Source organism: Cydia strobilella, chromosome 9 (assembly GCF_947568885.1).
Source record: "Cydia strobilella chromosome 9, ilCydStro3.1, whole genome shotgun sequence".
NCBI lineage: Eukaryota > Metazoa > Arthropoda > Insecta > Lepidoptera > Tortricidae > Cydia > Cydia strobilella.
Window position 1 is genome coordinate 4,392,685 of NC_086049.1, and position 14,751 is coordinate 4,407,435.

A 14,751-nucleotide genomic window follows, 5' to 3' on the forward strand; every position below is an offset into this window, starting at 1 on the left:
CATTTTCAGACACAAGACAAAGTCGATCCAATGTTAGCCGAGACAAATTCTAACGTATCTCAACAACCGTCTGTGAAATAGTTTGACTGACTATTTCGAAGGCGCGAAATTCGGAAAATGTTAGCTCGATATCAATGGATCTGTTTGGTCAAGCAATGTATTTAATTTCTATAGATGTTTTTTTATCTATATCATTCACAAATTCCATAATTTATTCCAGGCCTGGAGAAAGCCAAGCAAGTTTTAGAGGCGGAGAATGCCGACCTAGCCACGGAGCTGAAGTCGGCAAGTGCGGCACGAGCAGAAGGCGAGCGCCGACGCAAGCAGGCCGAAGCTCAGCTGGCAGAACTGGCTGCTAAGTTGCAGGAGAACGACAGATCACGGTAAGAGATTCAATGAGGATCACAAAGGATATTCATCACAAAGGGATTCCTCCTAAATGTAATCGTTCAACGGAGATTAAATTACATTTTACAAACCAGGACAAGTTGTTTTCGTCCACATGCGTGGTCGACGAGTAGCTAAGGGTCGGTTGCACCAACTGTTTGTCATCGTTAAAGAGTTCGCTAAATTTTATTGTATGGAAAGTTTCATAGTAAACCGCTGCGGCGCGCCGGGTGACGTTGATCAGTCTGTCAAGTCCGGATGGTGCAACTGGCACTTAGTATGCTTAAAAGTGCTCGTTAAAAACATGAATGTCGAGAGTCCTGTACCGCTTTAGGAAAATTTGGGGCTCTTTTGATAGTTTTAAAACGGCCACAAAATTACCATTATTCATTATTTACTGAAACTGTTCATGTAACTAGTCAGATTACTATGTATTGATGTTCACCTACTGTAAAAATCACGCATAAAAATATATGGCTTAAAAACTAAAAATTCTAAGTCGCCCCTGCATTTGAATGCCACCCCGTTTTAAGGTACGTTATGTACAGACTATCTTTGAAAGCCATGCTCGATGTAGATTTGGTTGTTGAGGGAGTCGCCAAGTGCAGCTTCACGTTTTGATTTTCCTGTGTTATGTGTGCCCCGTAGGGAATACAAACCGGTTTTTCTTTGTATGATAGTTATTGACCGGTTTTTCCATACAATTAAAAACCGGTTTGCTTTCCCTAGCTGCCCCGTATGTGTGTTACAACACAGTCGTTTTATTTTGCAGAGCGGAAGTTCAAGAGAAATGCGTCCGTCTGCAGAGCGAAGCGGAGCAAGCCCTGGCACAGTTAGAGCAGGCCGAGCTCAAGGCGTCTGCCGCCGTCAAGCAGGCCGCCACCATCGGCGCGCAGCACGCCGAGGGCCAGGTACACTCCGCACTGCCAAACATGCCAAACATGCACTGTTAGATATGCCAAACGCCAATAACGTAAAGAGAGACCGAAGCCCTCTTACGCGTAATACGTATAACGCGTCTAGTCAATTATATTGTAATACCTGCAGAAGACCTTTAAGACCAAGTTTGGCCTGGCCAGCCACATTCTGGCCCATAATAGGCGTAATCCATAATGAGGAAAACTCACAGCGTAAAATAAGCTGTCCTTGAAAATACACATCTGTAGCCTGATTCCATTGTATTTCCAGGCCCTACTGGAGGAAGAAACCAAACAGAAGCTAGCCCTGCAAACACGTTTGCGCAATGTGGAGCAACAGCTGGAACAAGCCCGCGACCAGTTGGACGAAGAAGAGGAGGCGAAGAAAAACTTCGAGAAACAGGTAATAATTTCACTGTGTGTTCATTGGCAAACAAAGTACCTAAAGCTGTGTTGCGTTCTGGCGAGTGTACCGCTATTAGCTTGCCGTTAATAAACCGCTTGCGTGTTTACAACATGCACACTGCACATCGTACAGCAAGCAAGGGATGTGCATGTTGTACAATGCACATGCACGCGAATAGTTAGCGAGCATTACTCAAATTAGCTCCTTCATTTATACCATTTATTCATAATTAGTAGAAATGTTAATGTTAATAAACAAGATTGCCCTAAAATATTTTGCATGTAAATCAATTTCATGTCGCATGAAGTTATATGTTTTCATTTTTAGGGTTCCGTACCCAAAGGGTAAAAACGAGACCCTATTACTAAGACTCCGCTGTCCGTCTGTCTGTCTGTCACCAGGCTGTATCTCATGAACCGTGATAGCTAGACAGTTGAAATTTTCACAGATAATGTATTTCTGTTGCCGCTATAACAACAAATACTAAAAAGTACGGATCCCTCGGTGGGTGAGTCCGACTCGCACTTGTCCGGTTTTTTTAATTTGGCACATCAAACATCGTAATTGAATACTCTTTCAACCTTACTTTGAGGTTGCTTGACAAAGCGAAAGATAACTGTTGCTATCCTAAAAAAAATTTTTCTTAAATAATTTGATGTTATGGCAAATTTTATCTCACTTTTAGGTCGTCGCACTCACCATACAAGTGGCTGAAGCCAAGAAGAAGGCGGAAGAGGAAGCGGAAGCGGCGGCCATTTTGGAAGAAGCACGCAAGAAACTCAGCAAGGATATCGAGGCGCTACACCGGCAGATCGACGAGCTTCAACAGGCCAACGACAAGCTTGACAAGAGTAAGTATTTACTACGGTTTGATACAATCCAAAGGAATTCAAAATGCTACCTATGAGCTCCATCATCTGGCACATGGAGATGGTGGAAAAAGCTTTTGACTAGTTGACGGATGTCCGCAAGGGCCCCCGAAAACCATAAGATAAGATACTATGGTTAGATACAATATCAGGTCGCGGCTCTGTCAAAGCCAAGAAGATGGCGGTAGAAGAAGCAGAAGCGGCCGCCATTTTGGAAGAAGCACGCAAGAAGCTCAGCAGGGACATTTTAGGTTTTTCGTTTACTGTGTCCGGACCTCTTGAGGCATTGTTATGTCAGTCATTTACCTGTGGACGCATTCATTATCTTCGAAGCGATATTTCGGATTTAATCACGGCTCTCTAAAAGAGGTTCACATTCTTACCGAAAGGGGAAATTGGGCCTATTGGGATTAGTTGGGTCATTGAAAAGTGACTACTAAATGTCATATGACGTATCACGTCATATCACGTATGTCAAGTGGCACATTTTATCAAGCCTATTGCAATCGGAACTGGTCTTAATTCTAATGTTATTATTGTGATGTTAAAGGTAAAAAGAAGATCCAAGCCGAATTGGAAGACACAAATATCGAACTGGAAGCGCAACGCGGCAAGGTCATGGAACTCGAGAAGAAACAGAAGAGCTTCGACAAGGTATGTTACTAGTTCTTATATTTTAATAAAAACAATACGAGCCCTTTCGCTTTAAGGGGTTTAAAGAACATAATCAGCATCAGCAGCAACAAGCTAAATTTAAAATTGGAAAAATTACTGCCTCGGTTGAGACTTGAACTCACGGCCTCTTTATCGATACTCCAGCGCAACCAAGGTAGTAATTTTTCCACTTTCAAATTTATTCTAAGTTTAATAGCATCGTTCGCAGACGTTTTTGCTTGTTAAAAATGAGCAAAAAGCTAGTTTATATGTGACGTATTAGTAATAAAGATCCGTTTCAGGTGGTGGCGGAGGAGCGCGCGGTGGCGGAGCGCTACGCGGCCGAGCGCGACCAGGCGGAGCGCGAGGCGCGCGACAAGGAGACCCGAGTGCTCTCGCTCACCAGGGAACTGGACGATGCCGCTGAAAAGGTACCCCCCCTTTATTAACACCTTACTATAATCTACTTGTGATTGAGACGGTTAACTTATTCTGAAAGTATATACTTTGAAACCTCGCTCGCTTATTTTTTAAGTTTTTAATCAATTCCTCTTTCTAGCAGTAACAATTGTTTGGCCAAAATGAGCAGGAATGATTTACCTGGCAAATATATTAATTTGTTAAAACCTCATAGATTATACGCTCCGCACGAGCCGACCCTGTCCCTTGCACGGTTCGGCATAATGGAGCGCAGAGCGAAGAGAGTGCCCCTATGGTGCCCCGCATATGCGGTGTCAACTTTCCTAGCACTCAAACATATGCTTAATAATGGGTCTTAGGTATATGTAACCTTTACCTGAATATAATACTTTACTTTATTTTGCAGATCGAAGAACTAGAACGCACGAAGCGCCTCCTACAGTCCGAGCTGGACGAGCTTGCGAACACGCAAGGAACCGCTGACAAAAACGTCCACGAGTTGGAGAAGGCCAAGCGAGCGCTCGAGTCACAGCTGGCCGAGCTCCGGGCCCAGAATGAGGAGATCGAAGATGATCTGCAGCTGACTGAGGATGCTAAACTGCGCCTTGAAGTCAATATGCAGGCCATGCGGGCGCAGTTTGAGAGGGATCTCCAGGTGAGCATGTAGTTTGTTTACTGGCGCGGTCGGTGGGATGAAGTAATGTCCACGAGGTAAAGGCCAGGCTGGCTGAGCTCCGGGCCTAGAATGAGGAGATTGAAGATGATCTGCAGTTGAGTGAGGATCCTAAGCTGCGTTTGGAAGTCAATATGCAGGCCATGCGGGTGCAGTTTGAGAGGGATCTTCAGGTGAGCATGTAGTTTGTTTACTGGCGCGGTCGTTGGGATGAAGTAACGTCCACGAGGTAAAGGCCAGGCTGGCTGAGCTGCGGGCCTAGAATGAGGAGATTGAAGATGATCTGTAGTTGAGTGAGGATCCTAAGCTGCGTTTGGAAGTCAATATGCAGGCCATGCGGGCGCAGTTTGAGAGGGATCTTCCGGTGAGCATGATGTAGTTAGTTTACTGGCGCGGTCGGTAGGATTTAGACAAAATTACTGTTAAATTCCGACCCACGAGTGTCGATGACATACGATGAACGGTGATCTGTAGCTGAAAATGCTTAGCTGCTACTGGAAGTTAATTAAAAAAACACTCGGTTGAGTTTGACCACTCTTATTAAAACAAAATATAATGTAAGTTGTGGCCGTATAAGTAGATTTGTAAAACTGAGTTTAAAATGAAAACGATAATGATTATCGGTGCAGCCAGTTTTACTTAGAATCTTGAGCTTTTCTTTACGTGGAAATTTCATTCGAATGTAGTGTATCATAAAGTCAACTGAATACTTTAAAGTATATGAAAATCCTAACTCTGTACCTCTAATTTCAGGCCAAAGAAGAGCAAGGCGAGGAGAAGCGACGCGGCATCGTGAAGCAGCTCCGCGACTTGGAGGCCGAGCTGGAGGAGGAGCGCAAGCAACGCGCCGCCGCCCTCGCCATGAGGAAGAAACTCGAGGGCGAGCTCAAGGACGCCGAGCAAGCGCTACACTTGGCCAACAAGGTAGTCATGTGGGCTAAGGAATACGGTCACAAGTATTTATTGTAGCTGTAGCTTTGATAGCTGAAGTCGATTAGTTACCGTATGGCGCACATGTGGCGCCATCTACGCCGGCTGATACGTCTCGGAATGGATTTGAAGAGTAATTCCGTTACTTGGTAATGTAGGAGCTCATGTCAGAGCTACCGATCTAATCTGTCGTAAAACGCTACCTAAAATGATCCACAATTTATTTCAAAAACTTTTATTTAATTGTTGTAAAGGTGAAAGAAGACGCCACGAAGCAACTGAAGAAGCTCCAGCAGCAACTGAAGGAGGCCGTGCGCGAGGCCGAGGAGGCCCGCGCCGGCAAGGAGGAGGCGTGCGCGGCGGCGCGCGAGGCCGAGCGCCGCGTCAAGGCGCTCGAGGCCGAGGCGCTGCAGCACGCCGAGGAGCTCGCCGGCGCCGAGCGAGCGAGACGGCAGGCCGAGGCCGAGCGGGACGACCTGCAGGACGAGCTCAACAACACCGCCAGCAAGGTCGGTCATCATCACTACTCGCAACTAAGGAGTTTCAGTCTAGGCGCTGAAGGCCGAGGGTTTACAGCATACTGAAGAAATGGCAGGGGCCGGTTAGCGGGAACTAAACGAAAATGAAAACTGAACGAAAACAAAAATGAAACTGAAATCTTGCTCACGTCTCTGGCCAAAAGTATGACTGATATCCTGACGAATTACGAAATATATGTTCCAATGTTTGTGCTTGCTTACCAGAATTAGACGTTCCTTGCTATTTTGAGGTAAAGGTTTTTAGCGGCAGAGCCCTTCATAATGGCGACATGAAGTTTGTTTCCGAACTTTTAGCCCAAAGTGTAGACATATCACATCATAGCGTTTAAACCTTGCTTGGTCAATAAAATGGCATGTCTGCTTTGGATCACCTCGATTAATGTGAAGAGATTTTTATTTAATACAATCAGTCAAATAAATCAATATTTAGAAACGACAGTCACTTTTATATTTATATAAACGAAAAGTTTCCACTACATTAACTCGAAAAAAACTCAACACCTACTTGTGTCATTGAATATTTGTATATTTTTTCAGAGTACACTTCTAGTAGACGAGAAGAAACGGCTGGAAGCGCGGATAGCGGCGCTCGAGGAGGACCTGGACGAGGAACAGTCCAACAACGAAATACTCAATGACCGCCTTAGGAAGGCACAGGTAAGACCATCTTATTAACTGCTCTTAACTGATTTGAAGCTTTTAACTAGGGTTTGCACGACGGATCTGAAATGTTTGGGAAGATCCGCAGATCTGGATCCAGATTATCATACATTTCGGATCCGGATTGCATACCCTACTTTTAGCTGACCGAAGTTTGGTTTCCATATAATATTCTTTGTGACAAATTCGGATAAGATGACTTCGCGTATAGTGACAAATTGCTTACCTATAAATCCTATTTTTATGAAATTATGTCCCGGGGATACTGACAAATTCGCTGGTTTTTGTGGATATTGATAATTGATACAAGGTTAACAAAACTCATCTCTCACAATGGAATTTGAGATTAATTTGGAAAAATTAACGAAAATAAGAAGTTAATCAAATAATCAACTATGCTTTATATTTTATATGACATCCGCTTAGTATCAAGTTTTTGTCACTTCCCTTCAATGTCATTATAAGCGGATTCTACTGTAATGTCATTGCGTCTCACTATCTTATTAAGCAAAATGTGAGACGCAATACACATTGGACAAATAAGAGACAAAGATCTTCGGGTTATGAGAAAGTTTTAGGTTTTGGGTTTTCTTTTCACAAAATGGCAGATCAAATCAAATTTAATTCCCAATGTTGACATCGCACTCATTAATGTTTCCAATGTTTTAGAACCAAATCGATCAAATCACCATGGAGCTCGGCACAGAGAAGTCCGCCACTCAGAAGCTGGAGAGCGGCAAGCTGGTGCTGGAGCGGCAGAACAAGGAGCTCAAGGCCAAGCTGGCCGAGCTGGAGACTGCACAGAGAACCAAGACCAAGGTAACATTGTCACACTTAATGCCAGTTGCACCTTCCGCACTTGACAGACTGATCAACGTCACCCGGCGCGCCGCGGCGGTTTACTATCAAACTTTCCATACAATAAAATTTAGCAAACTCTTTAACGATGACAAACAGTTTGGTGCAACCGACCCGACAGAAGGTGTAAAACAAATTCTGAACTAGGAACCAATCTTTTTAGATTTGACTAAAAACTAGCGAACCACTCGGAAACCGATCGCACGTTATGCGAGCAGAAACCTTTCTAAATATTTATTTTTACATAAAGGCTTAGTAGAGCAGGAGTCACACTTCCATACTTATTATTTTACTTGAAATGCTACACATTTATTCATCAAACGCACTAGATAGATTAGATAGATACAAAATACGATATCTAATACCTATGTGTATCCAGGGCGTAATCACCTCGCTAGAACTGAAGGTGGCCAACCTGGAGGAGCAGTTAGAGGCCGAGTCGCGGGAGCGCCTCGCGCAACAGAAGGCGTCGCGCAAGCTCGACAAGAAGATGAAGGAACTCGCCCTTCAACTGGACGAGGAGCGTCGCCATGCCGACCAGTACAAGGAGCAGATAGAGAAGGTAACCACGACTGCTACGATCAGTTAAGGCACTGTCTAATGAGCGAGAAAGAGAACAATTCATGCGACACACTGCTGTGTTTGTTAGTGTGTATGAAACTAGATAGGTAAGAACCACTTTTTGAGATTCGATTGGGTACAAATTTTGTATTAGACCGAAGATAAAATAAAGGAACTGGGTGATAAAACCTCATTGTGTTCGAGTTTCTAAAGTACAGTAGGCGATAAAAACTTAAACTTGTTTATGACAGATATTAGTGAGTTGGATAGTTTTCTCTAAACTATATTTCTTTTTACAGATGAACAACCGCGTGAAAGCGCTCAAACGCCAGCTGGACGAAGCGGAAGAAGAGGTCCAACGCGAGAAGGTCGGCAAGCGCAAGGCGCAACGCGAGCTCGAGGACATCCTCGAAACGCACGAGACGCTCACGCGCGAGTGCAACAACCTGCGCAACAAGCTGCGGTGAGTGCATCCCTCTCTGTCCCTCGACTGTAGCCACAGGAGATGGAAGAGGTCCAACGAGGTCAGCAATCACAAGGTGCAGCGCGAGCTCGAGGACATCCTCGAGACGCTCACGCGCGAGTGCAACAAGCTACGGTGAGTGCATCCCTCTCTGACCCGTATGGTGATAATCTATTTCTCGGGTCAAAATCTTGGACAGCACGCGGTTGAATGACCAGTTTTTCGGCCTTTGCGATCGTACTTGCCCAGCGGCATGGCGGAAAGCGGTAAAGAACTCTATGCAGCGTGTAGTCCGTCCCAAGACTCGGGTTGCTCGGATACGTTTGTTTAACAAGAACTCCTTTTGGTGTTTGGGCCCCGCTCGAGCGTCAACTCCGCTCGTACAGTTGGGCCTCCGTAAAGATGGCTACTACGAGCGCTCTTTTCCTCTTGGACAGTGGCTGCAGCTTTATGAGGATATCTAACGCACACTGTGCCTAGGGCCAATAGGCACGCTGTGCCTAGGCACAAGTGTAACTAGGCACGCTGTGACCTAGTATCGCAAGAATTTCTTTAGTTTACCCCATGCACTTTGGTGTTGTCCCTTTTCCCTTCTTGGTAGATTTATACAATACCTTTAATTTCTCAGCTTCTTTTTAATTTTCTTTTTTTGAAGTCAATGGCACTAATATTTTGTTGTACTCTTTTTATTGTTTAGTGAAAAGACACCAAATAATATTGCACGTGACTTTCTTTTCTCTCTTATTTTATTTTTGTTAATGAAACATCCTTCAAAGTTCATGTTGTAGTATTTTGTATTGATGTTTAAAAAATAACCTTTGGTGTGGCAAGATGCCAGGAAATGGTCTATTGCCAATCGAATTTGAAATTTAATCAATAGTCGCAAAATGATAATTCAAATAACTCAAAACTAACGTTTGCCACCTTAATTCATTTTTGTATGTGTTTTTTATCGTTTTAACATAATACCTTTTTCAGGAAATATCTAGTAACCTAGCAAGGCCACAAGCCAAGTGGAAAAAATGTTAATCAAGTGTATTTTTCGTATAGAGAATTGTAAATGATATTTATAAGGTGCGTCCAGATCTAGCGAACGTGGCTAGCCGTACGCGGACCGCAAAACGTTTCACAATTGGTTTGCGAATGCCGTATTTTACAAATCTGGACGCATCTTTTTTTGCCTTGGAGGTCCTTAGTTTACACATGTATATAATGTCGTGTGTTGTGTGTAGACCATCGCGCGACGAGTCACACTCGGACTAGGATGCGGTAACTTTACAGTAAGACTTGGCAATACTATGGTGATTACAGCTTGCCATGCAGTTAACCACGGCTTGTGCTGGTCGCAATACTTGGCAACTATGATGACGAATTGATGATAAGTTTCACGTCCGGGCCTTCTAAAATCTAAACCCTTGCAGCGTACTACGTAGGCGAACAACACGCGAACGCGAAGCGGCGCGGCGCGGAGCAGGGTGAATCAATCCTTTGATACTTATAGAAGTGTCGACGCGAACGCCGTGGGCCCGCCGCGCCGCGGCGCCGCGTCGCGTTGCTTCGCATCGCGTTCGCTAGTGTTTGCCTACGTAGGACGCAGCGTTAGCAAATTTTCTAGTAAATTTACTTTCGCTTTTTTTCCTTACTTTTTTAATCGAATTAAATTGATATATTTTGCTTGCACATTGCGGTTAATAGAGGTTAATCCTTCGGGGACTAGGACCGCATTTATCATCATTATTATTCACCAATAATATTATGTAATTATAAAATTATTTTATTGATGATCTACATATGATGGAAATTATACATTTTCAGTGCCGTTTTTCGTAAAGTAAAATAATAATCATTTATCAATCAAAAATACATAAAACATAACAAACAAAAAGGAAGGAAGATAAAATTAATACCTTAAAACTAAACATAACCTAAGGGTCTAAAACTTATTAATTATGCAATAAAAATGTCTAGTCAAAGTTATATGAAGCCATCATTTATTCGTCATCAGTCTTTTGTTTTACTATACAATATTGTCGAACCAGCATAATGTTCTATGTGTAAGCTTACGCATATGTTTCAATAACAGCCTACGTTCATTGAAAACGAGCATCATTTTTACATTTACGAGTACTTGCGTTTATTGTTTGGATACGGCATACCTCTCTTTCAAACGCACATTTTTAGAAAGGAATGGGTGTCTGTATTCGCAATAAATTGCTGTTGACAAAATCGGCTGTAATAAAATCCTTTCAAATATAGTGACTATACTTTGGCCTACTCTCGTATAGAGGGCGCTGACGGTTTTGTTTGTTATTTAACAATTTTAACGCATATCAGTGAAAGAACATGGGTCAAAATCATAAAAATAATTAATGCAAATAAAATAAATCATTTATCCATATTTAAATACATTTTATCGTATTTTTGTAAATCTTCATTTTTAGTTTTAAAGTGTGTCGATAGATGGCAGTTTACTATGACAGTACCGCTCTATCTTATTATATCCTCATTGTCTTAATGAAACAGTGCTTACTATTTATATAGACCTTAATTTATTCGCGATAAAGTATACAAGAGCTTCATTATTTGTGTCACTAAATGTCATTATATTTGGAAGGATCTTTGTTACTCCGATAAAAAAATCCATCAACTTACGTCATTCAGTATGTAATAAGAATGTTTGTTGTGCCGTCTTTCCATGATCACTTCATGGGCAAAACCCATATCATTGTGTTGTTTGGGTTTGATCTCTTTGTCATGCAAGTTAAATTTACATGATGGCGATTTGGCACTTAACTTTCATATTAGTTTTAATGTATTTAGACTAACAAATTATGTAGGTATTAAACTTCCCTTAAGTATTGTGTCTAGTAGCTTTTACACTATTTAATAAAATTGCAAGTAAAGAATAATTTCGAGAGATGTTAATAGTAATATCCCAGTTAATTTTTCATGTACAGAAAGAAGGCCAACATTTATATGTAAATAACTATAGCGCCAAATATCGCCCACGTGTTACATATTTGTCGCTTCCCTTCCAACGCAATAATTTTACAGGTGCGCCCAGATGTAGCGAATTCTCCATTCGCTAACTTATTGCTGGCTGTTCGCGTGCGTTTTGAAAAATGAAAACGAGTAGGCGTAGCACAAGAGCGGCGCAACAGTATCTCGCCCGCGAGATAGACTACCCGCCACTCTCTGCATAAAGTTAGAAAAACAGGATAGTCTATTTTGCGGACGAGATACTGTCGCGCAGCTCCTACGCCAACTGCGCGCGTGCAGTGCGAAAGCGGTTCGCGAAAGACACATTCGCCAGATCTGGTCGCTATTTATTATGGAGCCAAGTTCAAAAGAGTAATGTTAGAATCTGTGTTGCAGGCGGCAAGGCGGCGGTCCCATCGGACTCTCGAGCGGCTCGTCCTCGTCGCGCATGAAGCGGTCCTCGCTCGCGCCCGGCGGCGGCTCCGGCGACGAGTCCTTCGATGACGTCAACGACACCACCAACAGCGTCGAGTAGACCGCGTCACGGCAACACGGCTCAACACATGTAGGGCATTCGTTTAACCTTTCAAGGAATCAATTCAATTTGGAACTTAAATCATTCACAAAAAGTTGCCATTGAAACACAACTGATGTACAAATCGGCTGAGAGGAAATGTACGGGTTAGCGCTTGACAAAAAGCTTACGTTAAATGTCGGACATAGAATACAGGTTTACAGCATTTTTACTAAAGTTATACTATTTCAATCGGGTCAGCTAACTACGAGCATAGGTACTAGTTTTTCAAAAGCCTTGGTATTTGACTAGCCTCGCTTTGACAATATTCTTAACTTTCTTATGTACAGTTGATTTACATAAGAAACGAGTATTATTCAGGGATATTCGTATATGTATCCGAATTTCTGATCCCTGATGATTATTGACTATTTTAATCTTGATCATGTAGCGATATCTATCGAACTTCACCATGATATGTTTATTCAAATATCTGGTTTTAGTACGTGAAGTTGTCAATAACGCCTCATATGATCGTTAAGGAATGCTTGCTATTTATCATTGCATTTGGCTATATGATATATTTAAGCAAGAAGTTTATGAAAAGATGGTAGAGGTTTATTGAACTGGGTAATACAAATATTTCAACTTTTATTTTCTATTATTGTATCTAAGTGCGTTTTTATTTTCATTGTTATATTTTCGTGTCTGTATCACGCCTGAAATACTTTAATTTTTTTGTTCACTTTGATTTCTAAGACCAAAATTGTGAATTTACTGCAATAGTGAAGTTCGTACAAATGTCGTTCGTCGAATGGTTAATGTTACAGAAAATTTGTATTTATACATTACGTTTAAAATTATGTTAATATTGTCTTACATTATGTTTGTTTCCAATAGTAATTATAATGTTATATTGTTTTGTAGCCGTGTTGCTAAGTTAGTACCGAGTTAGGTCCGCGTCGTCAGCTCGTAATATGTATATTACTGTGCACCCCAAACCATATCGCCTGAAAATGAATTGTCCTAATGAAATAGAAACATTTTGCATGTTTTGTAAAAATATTTGCGACTTAGATGCGCCCATATCGGATTTGTTTTTATACGAATATTGTACATCTTTTTTTGTTTACTACACTGTCGAGTTGTGTTAGTTATTTCGTTATTTAAGCAATTTCTATATGGATGCACCTATAAATATTATTTTATGCGTTTAACGGTTTGCGAATCTCTACGCATTTAATTTTTTTACGCCATCATAATATATGAAGCATTTTTATAAATTGGAGCATTCACTATCCAGTATTAACGGAACATTCCTGACAATGTTGAGTTTGCTATTTTACCTTTGACCTAGTCTAGTGGGTAAAATGTTGAAATTACTCATTGGGTGATATTGTGATGAAATTAAAAAAAAAGAAAAAAAAAAAGTATTATTAATAGTGGCAAAAGTACTTCATAGTAATTGGTTTATTTGATTAAAGCGACTGAGTAATGAAGACTGTTGCGACAATATCGAGTCCCCCAAAATCCGCATTCTGGTTCACTTTTGCTTCCAAACTGAGCGCGTGCTATTTTCGACGTATTCGACAATGTGCGATGTTCGACAAGGCTCAACCGCGCTCAGTCGGTTGCTTGTACATGTAAATAATATCAGTGGTTGTCACTGAGCGCTTAGTTGCCATACAAATTTAATGATACCTAGTTAGTAAGAACATGTAAGCTTTCTGTGTGCGGCGTGGTGGCGGGGAAACTAGCGGTCAGTCCAAAAATAGTCAAAAATCACTTGATTTATCAAGCTATTGTTGAACTGTCCAATGACTTATTGTAATAACTGCCCTAATACAACGATAATTGCTACAGTTTTTATACAAATTTACAGTTTTATATACAGTACAAATTCTACCGCTGCCGCCACGCCTCGTGGGTGTTTTAACAGATTTTAACTATCCCTTGTACTCCTTGGATTTGTAAATACACCGCTCTCGGCATGCGGGCAATGTTGCCAGGCGTCGACACGGCTTGCGTTACTCTAGACTTAGATAAGACACATAGTAATAAATTGTGGCCTTAGGTTTTTATATGGTTAACATTCTCCTACGCGAGAAATTTTGATACACCCGATGTAACTTTGCGAGCATTTTATATGACTATTTACCGAAGTCTAATTATATAGTTTCTTTTTCTGAATAATAATATAAAATTTAAATGTAAGTAAACCATTGAAGCATAAACATATTTTACATAAATATTATATTTAATTATTAACAATTATAGATAATTGTAAAATTGGCCATAGGTTGTAACAAGTTATCAGTTGGTATGCCAATTAAACAATTTTTCATGATTTTTAATCACTGGTTTTATTTTTTGACCAACTCATTTCCCTCACGTACTATTAGGAGAGAGAGCCTGCCTTGCATACAATTTATTATTTTTACCACCCCTGCTTGTAGGCTCTCTTTACTCTTCAAAAACTGACGAGAAAAATGCATTTTATCCAATTAATTTTGAATGATATATTTAATAGCGTTCATTTGGTTTGATTTGTTATGTTTTACAGATGGTATTTTGCTCGCGGTGGTGTGGTTATGGATGGTATAGAAAGGATCGCAATCTCTTATGGCAGAATTGTTGTAAAAGTGACCGCGTTAAGCTTTAAATAATAGTTCCTAATCTCTCCGGTGGCGCTAGTTAGGCTCTGGGACATGAGTATAACATGAACCATATAAGGCAACAAATAACCCGACCAAATTACGTAGGTTGTTTTTGGTAGTATTTCGGTGTATGGTGGCGCCGCCTAATTACTGTTTTTTGATGGACACTTTTCATACATAGAGATTTGGCTCCTTTATACGGTCTCCATGGGTGTGGTGAAAAATTGAGTGTTCTTGTCAAAAACACGAGATGTAAAATAACTT

The 14,751-nt window shown here is 41.3% G+C and overlaps 2 protein-coding genes across 4 annotated transcripts in view; both read left to right on the forward strand.

The window, feature by feature from the left end:
• LOC134744079 (myosin heavy chain, non-muscle) overlaps nt 1–14,184 on the forward strand; it is an 84,332-nt gene extending 70,148 nt beyond the window's left edge. For 2 of the 3 annotated variants that reach the window (XM_063677746.1, XM_063677747.1), the window contains exons 15-28: nt 221–383; nt 1,160–1,298; nt 1,576–1,707; nt 2,396–2,561; nt 3,130–3,233; nt 3,536–3,664; nt 4,060–4,308; nt 5,080–5,250; nt 5,511–5,765; nt 6,333–6,452; nt 7,125–7,274; nt 7,693–7,875; nt 8,174–8,337; nt 11,713–14,184. In XM_063677746.1, the coding sequence (XP_063533816.1) occupies nt 221–383; nt 1,160–1,298; nt 1,576–1,707; nt 2,396–2,561; nt 3,130–3,233; nt 3,536–3,664; nt 4,060–4,308; nt 5,080–5,250; nt 5,511–5,765; nt 6,333–6,452; nt 7,125–7,274; nt 7,693–7,875; nt 8,174–8,337; nt 11,713–11,851 (2,264 nt within the window). In that variant the 3' untranslated portion in view covers nt 11,852–14,184. Of the gene's footprint in view, nt 1–220; nt 384–1,159; nt 1,299–1,575; nt 1,708–2,395; nt 2,562–3,129; nt 3,234–3,535; nt 3,665–4,059; nt 4,309–5,079; nt 5,251–5,510; nt 5,766–6,332; nt 6,453–7,124; nt 7,275–7,692; nt 7,876–8,173; nt 8,338–9,569; nt 9,618–11,712 lie in introns of all 3 variants that reach the window. The other variant, XM_063677748.1, reaches the window with a different exon arrangement.
• The window catches only part of LOC134744097 (protein C10-like), a 195,779-nt gene that overhangs the window by 89,202 nt on the left and 91,826 nt on the right, over nt 1–14,751 (forward strand). The window lies entirely within an intron of this gene.